Raw genomic sequence first — 14,946 nt, 5'->3', positions numbered from 1 at the left:
GATTGGCTGCCTCCTGTACACACACCTCCCCCCCACACTCCCACTGGGGATTGAGCCCACAACCTGGGCATGTGCTCCAACCGTGACCTCCTGGTTCATAGGTGGACACTCAACCACTGAGCCACACCAGCCTTGGCCTGCTGTAATGATCCTTTTAGAACATTTGTACCGCTTAGAGTTCTCAACCTGTGGGTCGCGACCCCTTTGGCGGTCGAAAGACCCTTTCACAGGGGTCGCCTAAGACCATCCCGCATATCACATATTTACATTAAAATTCATAACCATGGCAACATGACAGTGATGAAGTAGCAACGAAAATAATTTTATGGTCGGGTCACAACATGAGGAACTGTATTTAAAGGGCCAGAAGGTTGAGAACCACTGGCTTAGACTCATGCAGGAACTTCTTTAATCACGAGCATATTTTGCAATTAGCAAATTAGCAGCGATTCCTCTTTTACAAATGAGGGTGAATCGAGACCCTAAAAGAAACTAACTCAATATGCAGCTACCAATGTTAGTTACCAGGGAACACTGCGTGGGTGAAGAGCCGTGAGGAGTCTGAAAGGGTCCCCAACATGGACATTCAAAGAAAGCGGGGTGTCCTAAAGGGGCTGGAACGAGGGCCGCGCTCGCCATGAAGACGCGCTCGCCCTTGGCAGCCCAACACGCGTGGCGACAGGTGGAGGGACTACAAATAGCCTTGGCCTCCGAGTGGAAAAAATGAGAAGCTGGGCCAAGGCTTTCAAAGTGACTTAGTGACAGGAATGCCAGGGGCAGACCTGAGGATACAGGGGGGTAGTCACAGGCTCACGGAGGACCTGGGAGCGCGCAGGCCTCCCGTCCTCACGCCGGCCGCGCAGACGGGGACAGTGAACCCCAAGTCAAAGGCCGAGCTGGGACCCAGCTTCACCTCTGAGTCCAGCTTCTCATCAAATGCTCCCTCAGTCCCTGTCAATACACCAAACTGAGCCACTTTTTTTCTTTTCTTTTTTTAAAAATATATTTTATTGGTTGTTTTTTGTTTTTTTACAGAGAGGATGGGAGAGGGATAGAAAGTTAGAAACATTGATGAGAGAGAAACATCGATCAGCTGCCTCCTGCTCGCCCCCCACTGGGGAGGTGCCCGCAACCCAGGTACATGCCCTTGACCGGAATCGAACCCGGGACCCTTCAGTCCGCAGGCCGACACACTATCCACTGAGCCAAACCGGTTAGGGCAAGCCACTTTTTTTCTTAATCCTCACCCGAGGATGTGTTTCCATTGATTTTTAAAGAGAGTGGAAGGGAGAGGGAGAGAGAGGGAGAGAGGGAGAGAGGGAGAGAAGGGGGGGAGAGAGAGAGACATCGATTGGTTGCCTCCTGCACATGCCCCAATCGGGGCTAGGGATCGAGCCTGCAACTCCGGTATGTGCCCTTGACCAGAATTGGGGATATAAAGAGCCATCAGGCCTCAGGTCAATGCTCTAGCCACTGAGCCAAACCAGCCAGGGCGAAACTGAGCCATGTGAACTGAACGTTTCCCGGGACAGTCGGGCTGTGTGGCCCCTGCTGCACTTTGACGCTGGTGGAGAGTGGAGGCAGCGGAGTGCACCTGTCGGCTGGGTTGTTACCTGGAGGCTGAGGAGAGGGCCACGGAGGGAGTAGGGGGAGGGACTGAGGAGCTCTGGGCTTTCATCCCAGCTCCACCTGTCTACTCATTGAACACGTCTGGCATTTTGATTTCTTCATCTTTAAAATTGGGATATGAGCTGGCTTTACTGGGAAGGTGACTGTAAATAACTGAGGAAACAGGCCATTTGCTGCCCCATAAACTGCTCTGTGGATGAGTAGAGAGGTAAACAGGAGCTCTAGGCCTCCCTGCTTCACCCTGCCCTTCATTCCATCATCCTAGGAGAAGGTTAGGCCACAGGACTCCACGATCGCTTCCATTCTGAAATCCGTCCATTAGTCATTGCAACCCATGGACATGAGAAAGACCCCCCGCCCCGAGAGGGCTTGTTAAAATGCAGATGGGGCCCTAGCCGGTTTGGCTCAGTGGATAGAGCGTTGGCCTATGGACTGAAGGGTCCCAGGTTCGATTCTGGCCAAGGGCACATGCCCGGGGTTGCCGGCTCAATCCCCAGTAGGGGTCATGCAGGAGGCAACCAATCAATGATTCTCTCTCATCATTAATGTTTCTATCTTTCCCTCTCCCTTCCTCTCTGAAATCAATAAAGAAATATATATATATATATATATATATATATATATATATATATATATATATATATACATACACACACACACACACACACATATAAATAATGCAGATGGGTCCTGAGACTGGGCCCAGATGGTCTAGCTCAGGTGATGGCGAACCTTTTGAACTCAGCATGTCAGCATTTTGAAAAACCCTAACTTAACTCTGGTGCCGTGTCACATATGGAAATTTTTTGATATGTGCAACCATAGTAAAACAAAGATTTATATTTTTGATATTTATTTTATATATTTAAATGCCATTTAACAAAGAAAAATCAACCGAAAAAATGAGTTCGCGTGTCACCCCTGACACCCGTGTCATAGGTTCGCCATCACTGGCTCTAGCTGCTGCTCTGGGGCGGGGGATGGGGGGCAAACTCACCCCTGAGAACCGAGCTGTGGCAGCTGTGAAAACGGTGCGTTACACCCCATAAATCACGGAGCCAGTCCTGGTCCTTGTGTAGGCTTTAAAGATAAACTGTAGGTAATGAACACGTGTCATTTGGGAAAGTCTTAAGAAGTACTAAGAACCTTTAAGCTGCTTCCACACCCAAAGAAACAGGCTTATTTAGAAATTGCTCTTTTAGTTCGTTACAGGCATTTTCCCGGCCCGCTCATCCACCCAGCAGAGGCTGGTGTGCACACGTGGGCAAGCCCTCCGCCACGATGGGGTGGCGTGGGATCCAGTCTCACCCGCCCCCTTTTGCTCCCTTCCTCCTCTCCCATCTCAAGGCTCTAGCTGCAGTGAGTGAGTAAATATACTTTTACTGATTTCAGAGAGGAAGGGAGAGGGGGAGAGAGATAGAAACATCAATGAGAGAGAATCACTGATCGGCTGCCTCCTGCTCGCCCCACACTGGGGATCGATCCCGTAACCCAGGCATGTGCCCTGACCGGGAATTGAACCGTGACCTCCTGGTTCATAGGTGGACGCTCGACCACTGAGCCCCGCTGGCCGGCCGGGCCGGATGTCTGCATTTCAAAGATGAATGCCTCCATGGAGAAAGCAGTCTGACTGCATAACTATGCGTATTTTTGAGGGCAGAGAACTTCACCCTTTGAGTCATAGCCTTCCAGGCCCCTCTGCCCAGCCTCTCTCTCAGACTGAGCTGCTCCATGGTCTTGGTTCGAAAAAAAGGGATACTTTAGGGGCCCAACCTGAAGGCGTGGCCGCGTGAGACCAGCCACATGGGCGAGCTGGCTGGGAGCGGAGTCAAGGCCGGGGAGGCAAAATGAAGACATCCACTTCTTTTTTTAGGACGGGATTTCCTACACTGGCATACCTCTTGTTTTCCTTTCCGTCACAGCTAATAAAAGCACTTGGGTTTTATATAGTCCTACTAGTGACCCGGTGCACAGATTCGTGCACATCGAAAGGAAATTAATTAGAAGGTGGCCGGCGGGGTGGGACTGGGCGAGAGACGGGCCAGATACACCCTGGAGCCAACCTCCTGCTGTCCCTCCCTCCCTGGCCAGCGGCATCTGGGGTGGCCCCATGGCTCAAAGGGCATCTGCAGAGTAAGCGGGGTCCCTCTGGCAGGTGGGGTCCCTTAGCCGGGCCTGCAGGGCCTAAGGCCACTGGAAGAATGTTGATCCATCCCCCGCCATCTCAGTGCCAACTGGCTCCTGCCCTGTCTCTCTCAGCTGAGCCAAGAGGAGAAGAGCAATATTTTGCAGACAGCTTTTCAGGCGATGATTATCTCATCCGAACACACTGCTGGACTTGAAAGGAAAATTATAATTCTACATTTCCATGTGAAAGAGCCGCTAATGACTGGTTGTTCTGTTTTCAGAAACAAACATCAAAAATCTGGCTGTAACATTGAAGAAGGGAAGGGAGAGAAGACAGATAAAATACACTGGCCAAGGGCACATGTTGGGTTGCGGCCTCAATCCCCAGTAGCGTGGCTCAGTGGTTGAGCATCCGCCAATGAACCAGGAGGTCAGGGTTCAATTCCCAGTCAGGGCACATGCCCGGGTTGCGGGCTTGATCCCCAGTAGGGGGCGTGCAGGAGGCAGCCGATCCATGATTCTCTCTCATCATTGATGTTTCTCTCTCTCTCTTTCTCGTCCTTCCTCTCTGAAATCAATAAAAATATATATTTGAAAATATGAAAATAGAATAAAATACAGCATGAAGGGCTCTTTTCCACCACCATCACCATCCACAGTCATTTATTTTTCAGGAGACCAGAAAACGCATTCTCCCAACTGGGATACGTCTGAAAGTGAAAGGTGGCTGTTCACGGTCATGTGGGGACAATATCCTAGGAGTTGAGCTCTCGTTACATACACAGACTATATGTAATATGTTACATGTTGGGGCTATAAGGAGGCAAAACATGTAATTTCTCCCCCAAAAGCTTACATTTTAGGTGGGGAAAGAAGATATTTACAAGAAGGAAACATACCACCAGGCAGCTAAATTAGGTGTATTGACACTAAGGAGGTAATTTTTTCTTTTAATATATTTTTATTGATTTCAGAGAGGAAGGGAGAGAGGGAGGGAGGGAGAGAGAGAGAGAGAAAGAGAGAGAGAGAGAGAGAAACATCAATGATGAGAGAGAGAGAATCACTGATCGGTTGCCTCCTGCACGCCCCACACTGGGGATGGAGCCCACAACCTGGGCATGTGCCCTGACCGGGAATCGAATGGTGACCTCCCGGTTCATAGGTTGATGCTCAACCACTGAGCCACGCTCATGCAATTCTTCCTGGCTAACCAGCCAGAAAATAGCAGCACCAAACCATAGGCTCCCTGTGGGTTTCCTTTTATACATTTGCATTTCCAGGGTCATGTGGGTCGTTAACCAATGGCATCTGAGCTTCCCCTCTGCCCCGGAGTCTCTGCCAGAGGGAGCCTCCCTCCCCAGCTCTCGCAGAGAAGGGCCGGGCCTGAGACCCGCAGGGGCAGGAGGCACCCACTTGCACCATCAGCTCCAGGCTGCATGGCCATTTGTCTGCCCACGTCCCTGATTATGGAAGACATGGTGATGACATCCACACTCACCCTCTAAAGACTCTCCGTCAACTGTTGTCAACATTTAATTATACTCACCTCGTTCTCATTCTCCAATCCAGCCTCTTCAGCGGCTCCCTCAGCGCGTGGGAAAGTTCCCCGGGCAACCCCGGGAGGGGCTGGGACTCAGGACAGCTCCCTCCATCCTCTTCCTTAAGGGCCACCCAGCTTCATGCTGAAGGATGAGGACAGTGGTCAGCAAACTCATCAGTCAACAGAGCCAAATATCAACAGCACAACGATTGAAATTTCTTTTGAGAGCCAAATTTTTTAAACTTAAACTATATAGGTAGGTACATTGTTATGAACTTAACGAGGGTCCTCCTAAGCTGGCCTTTGCTAAAAACGTCCTCAATCTGATGGAGGTACGTTCGCTGAGGTCGACCCCTTCCAACTCTCCCATCCACACTCGTCTTGTCTACTTGTTTCGTCCATCTCCTTTCCGAAAACCGACTTCTGCGCACGGGCCACGAAGTTTCAATCGCACCGTCCGTGCACACCCGCACGTGGTATTTTGTGGAAGAGCCACACTCAAGGGGCCAAAGAGCCGCATGTGGCTCGCGAGCCGCCGTTTGCCGACCGCTGGGTGAGGAGCATGGTGGGCATGTTGCAGGCGAGGCTGGACAGCTCTCCCTCAGCCTCCCAGGTCTGCGCCAGTTTTCCCAGGGGGCTTCGGGGTTCACAAGTGGGGCACAGAGTCACCCGGAAGGTCTCAAACTCTACCTGCTGGTCCCTTCCCCCAATGCCCTGGGGACAGAGTTCTCCCGGCCCCACCCCAGCTGCAAATCACAGGTCTAATTTGTTAGGAAAGCGCTTTATTAAGTTTAAATTTAGCAGGCGAGGCTGTGGATAGCCCTATCTCTGTTTCTGAGAAACAGCTGTTTACTATTCTAACCCGGCAGAGGCCTGGCAGCCACAGCTGCTCTGCCAGACACCCCTGCCCTGAGCCCACAGCTGCCCGGCTTGGTGCTCAAGTTAGAAGGGGCACACGACCTAGGACTCTGCAGGACCAACGAGGGCAGTCGGGACCTATTTTTGATGATCCCGGGGGATTATTTAAAGGAAATTCCGTGAAGTCCATGTAGCTCTTTAAAAGTATTTGGTTCCGCCCAGCTAGTGTGGTTCAGTGGTTGAGCGTCGACCTATGAACCAGGAGGTCACGGTTGGATTCTGGTCAGGGCACAGGCCAGGGTTTCAGGCTCCATCTCCAGTAGGGGGCGTGCAGGAGGCAGCCCATCGATGATTCTCTCTCATCATTGATGTTTCTCTCTCGCCTTCTCCCTTCCTCTCTGAAATCAATAAAAATATAAAGTATTTGATTCCACCGCCTGCTTTCCTTGTCCCCGGTTCTATCCCTGCATTTCCCGTTGTACGTTTATGTGTCTGGAACTGAACAGCAATGAAATGAAAGCCATTGTGCCAGGGAGATGTCCCCGGCTGGGCGTTCCAGGTGAGCTGCCGGCTGGGTGGTTGGCAGAGTCCCTGCTAATCAGAGAGATCCCTTATTCTGTCATTTCCTCCAGGGGAAATGGGACGTGGCTCACAGCTTCCCGGGCACTGTGGCCAGATGGTTCCCAGAGCTCCCAGAAACTGTCTTGCCTACATGTTCTTCTTGAAACACTTGCTGCAGGCAAAGTCCTCTATTAGACCCCCGCCTGTAAGTCACAATGCATGGGATGTGATGCTCGGTGTTGGAGTGGGGGCGCTGGACAGTGGGCAAAGGGTCACTGAATCTCTACAGGGACATTGTAGACAAGCTGGCCGTGTGACCCATGGCTAAAATGAGCCTCGGGGGCCAGAGGGGATGGAAAGTGATGAGGAGAGGTGCCCGAGCAGGAGATAGCATAACCTCAGATGACACCCGTAGCCTGTACTATATACGCTGAATGGCTGGGGGCCTGAGTGCTCAAGACAATGGAGCAGAGAGAGCCCACGTGCCAGAAGGTTTTCCTTTCTCTTTCATTTTTTTTTAAATTTATGTCTTTTTATTGATTTCAGAGAGGAAGGGAGAGGGAGAGAGATGGGAACAACAATGATGAGAAAGAATCATTGATCTGCCGCCTCCTGCACACCCCACAATAGGGATCAAGCCCGCAACCTGGGCATGTGCCCTGACCGGGAATCAATCTATTGACTTATGCCAGCTGGGCTCTTATATGTTATTTTTAAAGTCTATCCTTGAATTACCTTCAGATATTTCCCTTCATATATTAATGATTGATACAATTTACTAATGATTAATATAGTCAATACATTAATATAACCAATGATTATATGGGCATTCCTAAAATCTGAAAATTCTAGCCCTGCCCTTTGAATTTTTTTTAATTACTAAAATTAAACTTAAAAAATACACATGTGGGAAAAGCTAATGTCGCTGTAGATACTCAGGCAAACAAAAATCTCATGTATTTGATTTGATTTGGTGGAGAGCAGGGTGGCAGTGCATTGTGAATTCCAAAACGCAGCTAAAAATAACAACTATGGTTGAGTAAGACTGCCGGAGATGTTCTAAGAACAGATGAAGAAACCCGATAGCAAATTCCTCTGCAGTTTGCAAATAGACTTGCGAGCTTGGTTGGAAAGTCTGGGTCTTCTGCTCAAGAGTGGAATAACATCTAAATTCATCCCAATCCCGCCTCCGTGGATTAGTGGTTGGGGAAGTGGTCAGAATTGGTCCTATGAGTAGAGTAACTCTGAATATTGCAAGATGATTGTAATAACATATAAAGAAAAAAACCTTGGAGAATATATTGCTGCTCAGGAGGCTCAGAAATGTATTTGCCTTCATGAAAGCAGTAAACCATACTTCCTTAAGAAATATGGGTTATGGCCCTAACAGGTTTGGCTCAGTGGATAGAGCGTAGGCCTGCGGACTGAAGGGTCCCGGGTTCGATTCCGGTCAAGGGCATGTGCTTGGTTGCAGGCACATCCCCAGTTGGGTTTGTGCAGGAGGCAGCTGATCGATGTTTCTCTCTCATCGATGTTTCTAACTCTCTATCCCTCTCCCTTCCTCTCTGTAAAAAATGAATAAAATATATTTTTTTAAAAAAGAAAGAAATATGGGCTATGACTGGGTCTGCAGGAAGCTGGGCATCCAGGGAAAGGTCTCTCAAGGAGGTGCTTTTAGTAGGAAAAGTACCCAAATGGGATTAGGGCTCTGGTCCTATCTTAAAAAAATTTTTTACTTTAATTTAGTTCAGAGAGGAAGGGAGATAGATAGAAACGTCAATGATGAGAATCATGGATCGGCTGCCTCCTGCACGCCCCCTACTGAGGATGGAGCCTGCAACCCTGGCATGTGCCCCTGACGGGGAATCAACTATGAGCTCCCATAGGTCGACGCTCAACCACTGAGCCACACTGGCCGGGCCAACGGGGTACATTTAAAAGAAAGCTCAGAAGTGGCCTCCAACAAGCTGGGAGGCTGGACCCGGCGGCGGCACAGGTACCTGCAATGCATGGTTCTGCTCCTGCATTTGTTTCCACTGCCTGACGCGAGCTACTGGGCGGCCCGCTCCCACAGGGGCACGCGGGGGCCGGAACCTTCCGACGCCAGCCGGGAGCAGAGGCCTAACCCCTGGGGAGGGTGGCACCGGGAGTCGGAAGTTCGGTCGACGAAGGCGGGGCTTCGTTGCCAGGAGGCGGAGCCGTCGTTTGCGTTTCCAGGAAGCTTGTCCCTTTTCTCTCGCCGTAGCGCCCGGAACCGGAAGCCGCCCTGAGGCGTGCGCTGGGTTTCCGGTCGCGAGCAGCCCTGGGCTCCATGTGGGAACTACTGTGAGGGGTTTGCGATCCGAGTGCTGCCGAAATCGAGTTCCCGGTGAGTGGGGACTGGGGGCGGGGGTGGGCCATGCAGGGCACGGCGTCCGCGGGTGTGGAAGCCCGGGAGCCGGACTGAGGGGCCCTGGAGCTCCCGGGGGCCGGCCAGCTGCCTGTGGGGGAGGCGTTTGCTGCTCGCAGGCAGGCGGAGGAGACAGCTTGGCTGACGGCGGGCGCGTTTCCTCGCCCGTGTCTCAGGAACCCGCCCGCGGGAGAGATGACGTCCTTAGCCCAGCAGCTCCAGCGCCTCGCCCTCCCGCAGAGCGACCCCAGCCTCCTGTCCAGGGATGAAGTTGCCTCTTTGTTGTTTGACCCCAAGGAAGCGGCCACCATCGACCGGGACACCGCCTTTGCCATCGGTGAGCTCCTGCCCCTTGGAACGCCACGGGGAGCGTTGGCTTTCTGGATGTGGCTGTGTTTCCTTCTTTTCTCTCCTGACCTGCCCTCCCCCGGAGCGGATCCTAACTTGTTGACCTCAGGTTGTTAGGGAAGGAGAATGACAGCCGTGTGCCAGGCGCCTGAGACGCATATACGGGCACAGATGCAACCACAGGGCTAGGGAGGTCGTCTAATGCACAGAGGAGGGACCGCCACAAGGGGCCGAGTTATTATCCTTCCTGTAGAATAAAACCCTAATATGCAAATCGACCCAACCGGAGGACAGGTCGTTATGACACACTGACTTTCAGGGGGCAGTCGCTCAATGCAGGAGCGTGTGCTCCCCCCCCCCCCCCCACACACACACCAGAAGTAGGCAATCCGGGGTGGGGGGGGGGGATGGTGGCCAGCGGGCTGCACCAGGTCACCAAGCAAGGCGGGTGGTGGGTAGGGGATGGTCCCCCGGCTTGCGGGTCACCCCACAGATGGCCCTGATTGCCGGCCAGGCCTAGGGACCCTACCCTAGATGTTGGGAACCCTGAAAAGACAGGATGATGCAGCGATGACATGCATGGACTCTGGCTTGCACATTTTGTGGTCAGCCCTGACTCTGACACTTATAACTGTGTGACAAAGCCAGTGACTTCTCTCTGCTTCAGTTTTTCCACCCATAAGGTGGGGGAAATGGTACTACTGCCTCCGAAGGATCATGTTATGCTCTACTTTGTATAATCAGGGCAGAAAAATGTAGCTGCCTTTCACCTGTATGAAAAGTATGGTCACTGGTGCATGCAGCGTCCCGGATTGCAAGAGGGATGTCCGACAGCCGGTTTAGGCCTGACATCCCCCAGGGGGCCCCCGATTGTGAGAGGGAGCAGGCCAGGCTGAGCCCCCCACACACACACATACACACACACGAATTTCGTGCACCGAGCCTCTAGTAGCAGATATTAAACACACACACACAACACAGCCCCTGTAGGAAGTCCTTCTTGTTCTCCTAGTTGGTGCAATATTATTCATTCTCTAGTTGAAAATGAGGAATCTGTGTTTGGGACCATGTTACAGGTTGGGCACGCTAAAAGGATTCAGAGTTCTTTGAGGGGTGAGTAAAACTGCGAATGAGGGGTGAGGTGCACCTCCTTGCGAAGGGTCATTAAAGGAACCGCCCTTTTCCCAGGGTGCACCGGCCTGGAGGAGCTGCTCGGCATCGACCCCGCCTTCGAGCAGTTCGAAGCCCCCTTGTTCAGCCAGCTCGCCAAGACCTTGGCGCGCAGCGTGCAGACCAAAGCCGTGAACAAGCAGCTGGATGAGAACATTTCGTTGTTCCTCACTCACTTGTCCCCCTACTTCCTGCTGAAGCCAGCACACAAGTGTCTGGAGTGGCTGATTCACAGGTAGGAAGCGGAATTACAGAAATAATCAGGGGCTGACAACTTTGATCTTTAAAAAAAAAAAAAAATTAAGTAATGACAGCACGTACCCACTGAAAGCTGAAAAATTAGGTAAGCGAGGGCTTAACGTGATGCCTGGAGATGTGGTGAGATGAGTATGAGGAGGGTGAGACGAGCCAGTTCGTCTGCCGTTAAACTCGTTTTTGTTGACAGTGACACACGGCACAGGACTGCTGAAGGTCTTGAGGGCGCACCTCATCCGTTCTGAGGTGCTTTGCATTAGCAGTTGTTACTGCGTGTTGGGCAGAGGGGACCACTGAACTTCTTTCTTGCTAAAGTAACAAAGTCAGTGGTTTGGGGAAAAGGGAAATAGCAATCCTCTGAAACACCAGAACTAGGAAAACTGTAATTTAACGTGTATCGAACATTTATACGCCAGGCCCCATGGTGAGTGAGCACTTGGCGTCATGGGGAGACGCTTGTCCCCATTTTATAAATGGAAGACTGAGGCATAGATCGGTTACTAATGTTGCCTCAGTCGCACATCTAGTAAGTTGGATACAAGTTTGTTTCCAAGGTCTGATACTTCATCCTCTTCGGGAGTTGTCTCAGTAAGTTTACCCAGCTTTATTTTCTCACTTCCTAGCATCACCTCACAGCTTACACATCTTTGTTTATTCCCCCTTATGTACGTTTTAAGAAAAGAAATACTTCTGTTTCATTCATTGGAGACATGGTGATAAAGTGACTTCCCTTTCGGAAGCAAGTGAGTCATGGAGGAAACATAATTTTATCCGGGTCTTCTAATTATCAGAACATGAGGCTCATCAGACAAGAAAGAATCAAGTCTGTAATATTTTCCTGGGCCTTCTAGCATTCAGTTTTCCCAAATAGATCAATTACTATAAGGAGCACTTTTGCATTTGAGTCTACATTTACTTATTCATGTTACATTGAGTTCGATACAGAGATGAGTAGGCTGCCCTTGGCTACTGTTTTGGAAATAAATGCTACAGTGACGGTGTATGCGGTGTTTGGGGCTTGGAGAACCCCCTGGGTTAGTCGAGGGAGGCTTAGTGGGGAGAGTCTTGCCTTGGCCAGCACAGAACCACATAGAAAACTAATAAGAAAAGGCACATGGTGTGTGACTCTGAAAGGCACCGGTGGGCTGGAGGCACGTTAAGAGGGGTCACTGCTGGGGGAATTAGGAAAAGCTTGGGAAAAGGGGCATCTGAGCTAGGGTTTGAAGGCTGCACAGACTTAATGTATGTGACAGAGTTAACGAGTCTGTCTTTTGTTACTAGGTTAGAGGGACCAGTACAAAGTTTTGTGAAGTTCATGGACAAGTTCTGTAGGGTTTAATTTGATGATTCTGTTTCTGATGAGTATTTTGGCTTTAGAATTACGATCATGAGGGAACTGAGGCGGCTGTGGAAGCTGAACCCTGGAGCGTGGCTGCCTGGTGGCCGGCTGCTTCTCTGTTGGTTTGACTGCAGTGATCCCGCGGTTATGTTAATGTTACGATAGGTTAAAACAAAGTTGAGAGAAAGTGAGCGGGATACAGGTTTTGGTACTGATATTTCATATTTTACCGCATAGGAATTGGCAGAACTGTGTTGAGTACTTCAGTGCAAAATAGAGGGCTATGGTTAATGCTCTGTATCCTATAATTATGTGATTGTTTTGACTAGTATCCATTCTGAGTATTTTTAGCTCATTGATAATACAATTTGGACGTGTCAGGAAATACATGCTTGTAAGTTTTGTGTCAATGTGAATTGTTTGCTTTTCCCCCAGGTTCCACATCCACCTGTATAATCAAGATAGCCTCATAGCTTGTGTTCTCCCGTACCATGAGACAAGAATATTTGTGCGGGTTATACAGCTCCTAAAAATTAATAATCCAAAGCACAAATGGTTCTGGTTGTTGCCAGTTAAGGTATGATTGTTGAATGACATGTACCTGTGATCAGTACAAATCTTGATTAAGATGTAGTTTGGAAAAAATAAAGTCATTGGTGCTTCTGAGGGTATTACCTCCATCACTTTTATTTCCTAACTTCCTGTTTAAATAGCAGCTGGGTTTTATTTATACCTGATACAGGCTGTGCAATTTACATGGGGGGGGGCAAAAGTAGGTTTACAGTTGTGAGTACAGGAAGCAGAGCTTATTTCTGTGCTATTTGTTAATTATTGTATGTTCCATATGAAGCCCCGGTTGGTGTGGCTCAGTTGATTTGAGTGTCATCCTGTGCACCAAACAGTCATGGGTTCAATTCCCAGTCCGGGCACACACCCAGGTTGCTGGTTTGATTCCCCAGTCAGTACTCCCTGTGGGAGGCAACCAATCCATGTTTCTCTCTCCCTCTTCCTTCCTATAAAAACAGCCCGGTGAGGATTAAAAGTAACGATCAGTTAGTGGCTGTTCTTTCTGTCTCTTCCAGCAATCTGGAGTGCCCTTAGCTAAAGGAACTTTAATTACCCACTGCTACAAAGATCTTGGATTCATGGATTTCATTTGCAGTTTGGTAACAAAATCTGTGAAGGTGAGTAGTATATTGTCTCATGAATGTATAATTCCATTAAACGGTCGCTTGCTCTGAATGGAGAAAACGTGTTGGACCTTCCCCAGTAACAGTGGTGGTTGGAGAAAGTTCCTTTTGTAAAAGACCCTCCTGTTCAGGAGTGTGAGCAGTGGGTCAGTCTTTCATTATAAAAGGTGTTTTTCTACAAAAATTATTCCTTGCCAAGTTCTATTTATAATGATTGTGGAAACAGTTTAAAGAGACAGTCTAAAAATGTCAGGAAGGCTGTTCAGTCAGCCTTGTCACTTTTAATTGAACCAAGGAATCTGTGTATTTATTTAATGTTGCAGATGGTAAAAATTAAAATGTCACCCTGAGGGAGCTGAAGAGAGCTGTACATGTTTTTATACTTTTATTAAACTTGGCCTTTCACTCCTTAAATGTGTTTTGTTTGTGCTTTTGTTCCAGGTTTTTGCTGAGTATCCTGGGAGTTCAGCTCAGTTGAGGGTTCTCTTAACTTTTTATGCTTCTACCATCGTGTCTGCCTTGGTGACTGCTGAGAACATATCGGACAATATAGTTGCTAAGCTATTTCCATATGTCCAAAAGGTCGGCCCTGCTCAAGTGTATAGCAGATTATTTTGTACTTGAAGGGATGCTCTTGCTTTTAAATGTTTAACTTGGACATAAATGTTCTAAAATAGACAGTTTCGGGTGGTGGATGAGATTTAACTTTTAGGTAAAAAGATGACCTCTTTTTATGGTCTTAAAAACCAGAGTAGGATCTTAATTAGGGCTTCTTAAGAAATAAATATTGGATATTTGGCCTTGCCAGTGTCTCCCAGATATGCATGGTACAGGCTCTCATTATGTTTACACTGACTCCCGCTTCTCAGTGTCTCTGCCTCCCAGTTGCCTTGGTGCCGGCCACCATCCCAGCCCCTGGAAGTACTGCTTTCACTTCCCACCTTGTCCCAGGATCATAGTCTTCACTCAGACACCGTTTCTGATTGAAGTCTCCCTTTCAGGGGTGGGAATTTGCATGTAAAGAAGAGCCCCTTGGCTCCTAGCAGGATGTGTGGCGGGGGCTCCAGTGGGAGATCCTCCTCTCGTCTGAGAGACTTGTCTTCTCTGTGTCCCTCAGGAAAGGGGTCAGCACCTTGATTTTTCACTTCTGAGGGGTGTGCATTAGGTAGTATTAATCTCCAGTTTATGGCATTTCTAACTTGTCAAGGTAAAGTGACATTTTAAGTAGGCTAAAATAATGTATATATAGTTCATTATTTTTCCTTATATTTTAAAAAATATTTAGGGATTGAAATCATCTTTACCAGATTACAGAGCTGCAACGTATATGATAATATGTCAGATTTCTGTGAAAGTGACCATGGAAGATACCATCGTCAATTCATTGGCCTCACAGATCATCAAAACATTGACGAAAACCCCCTCTTTGATCAAGGAGGGACTGGGTTGCCTGATAGTGCTGCTGCAGAGGCAGAAGCCAGAGAGTCTGGGGAAAAAGTACGTACCCTTGAATTGAGAAATGATAATTAGATGTTATTTT

The 14,946-nt window shown here is 49.1% G+C and overlaps 1 protein-coding gene and 1 long non-coding RNA gene across 3 annotated transcripts in view; one reads left to right on the top strand and one right to left on the bottom strand.

The window, feature by feature from the left end:
* Positions 1–4,823: 4,823 nt before the first annotated feature.
* On the bottom strand, positions 4,824–8,976 carry LOC132222442 (uncharacterized). The gene is made up of 3 exons (XR_009450226.1): positions 8,716–8,976; positions 5,303–5,438; positions 4,824–5,216 (listed from the first exon to the last, which is right to left on the bottom strand). It is a non-coding gene; the product is annotated as an uncharacterized LOC132222442 (long non-coding RNA).
* HEATR1 (HEAT repeat containing 1) overlaps positions 8,972–14,946 on the top strand; it is a 33,394-nt gene continuing 27,419 nt past the window's right edge. Inside the window, exons 1-7 of one of the 2 annotated variants that reach the window (XM_059677381.1) lie at positions 8,972–9,083; positions 9,281–9,441; positions 10,641–10,857; positions 12,652–12,793; positions 13,299–13,400; positions 13,848–13,988; positions 14,692–14,903. In XM_059677381.1, coding sequence (XP_059533364.1) covers positions 9,300–9,441; positions 10,641–10,857; positions 12,652–12,793; positions 13,299–13,400; positions 13,848–13,988; positions 14,692–14,903 — 956 coding nt within the window. In that variant the 5' untranslated portion in view covers positions 8,972–9,083; positions 9,281–9,299. Of the gene's footprint in view, positions 9,084–9,280; positions 9,442–10,640; positions 10,858–12,651; positions 12,794–13,298; positions 13,401–13,847; positions 13,989–14,691; positions 14,904–14,946 lie in introns of those variants that run through there. The other variant, XM_059677383.1, reaches the window with a different exon arrangement.

This window comes from Myotis daubentonii, chromosome 20 (genome assembly GCF_963259705.1).
Source record: "Myotis daubentonii chromosome 20, mMyoDau2.1, whole genome shotgun sequence".
In the NCBI taxonomy this organism is placed as follows: domain Eukaryota; kingdom Metazoa; phylum Chordata; class Mammalia; order Chiroptera; family Vespertilionidae; genus Myotis; species Myotis daubentonii.
Note: the sequence above shows the minus strand (reverse complement) of the source record. Positions and strands in the feature narration are given on the sequence as shown.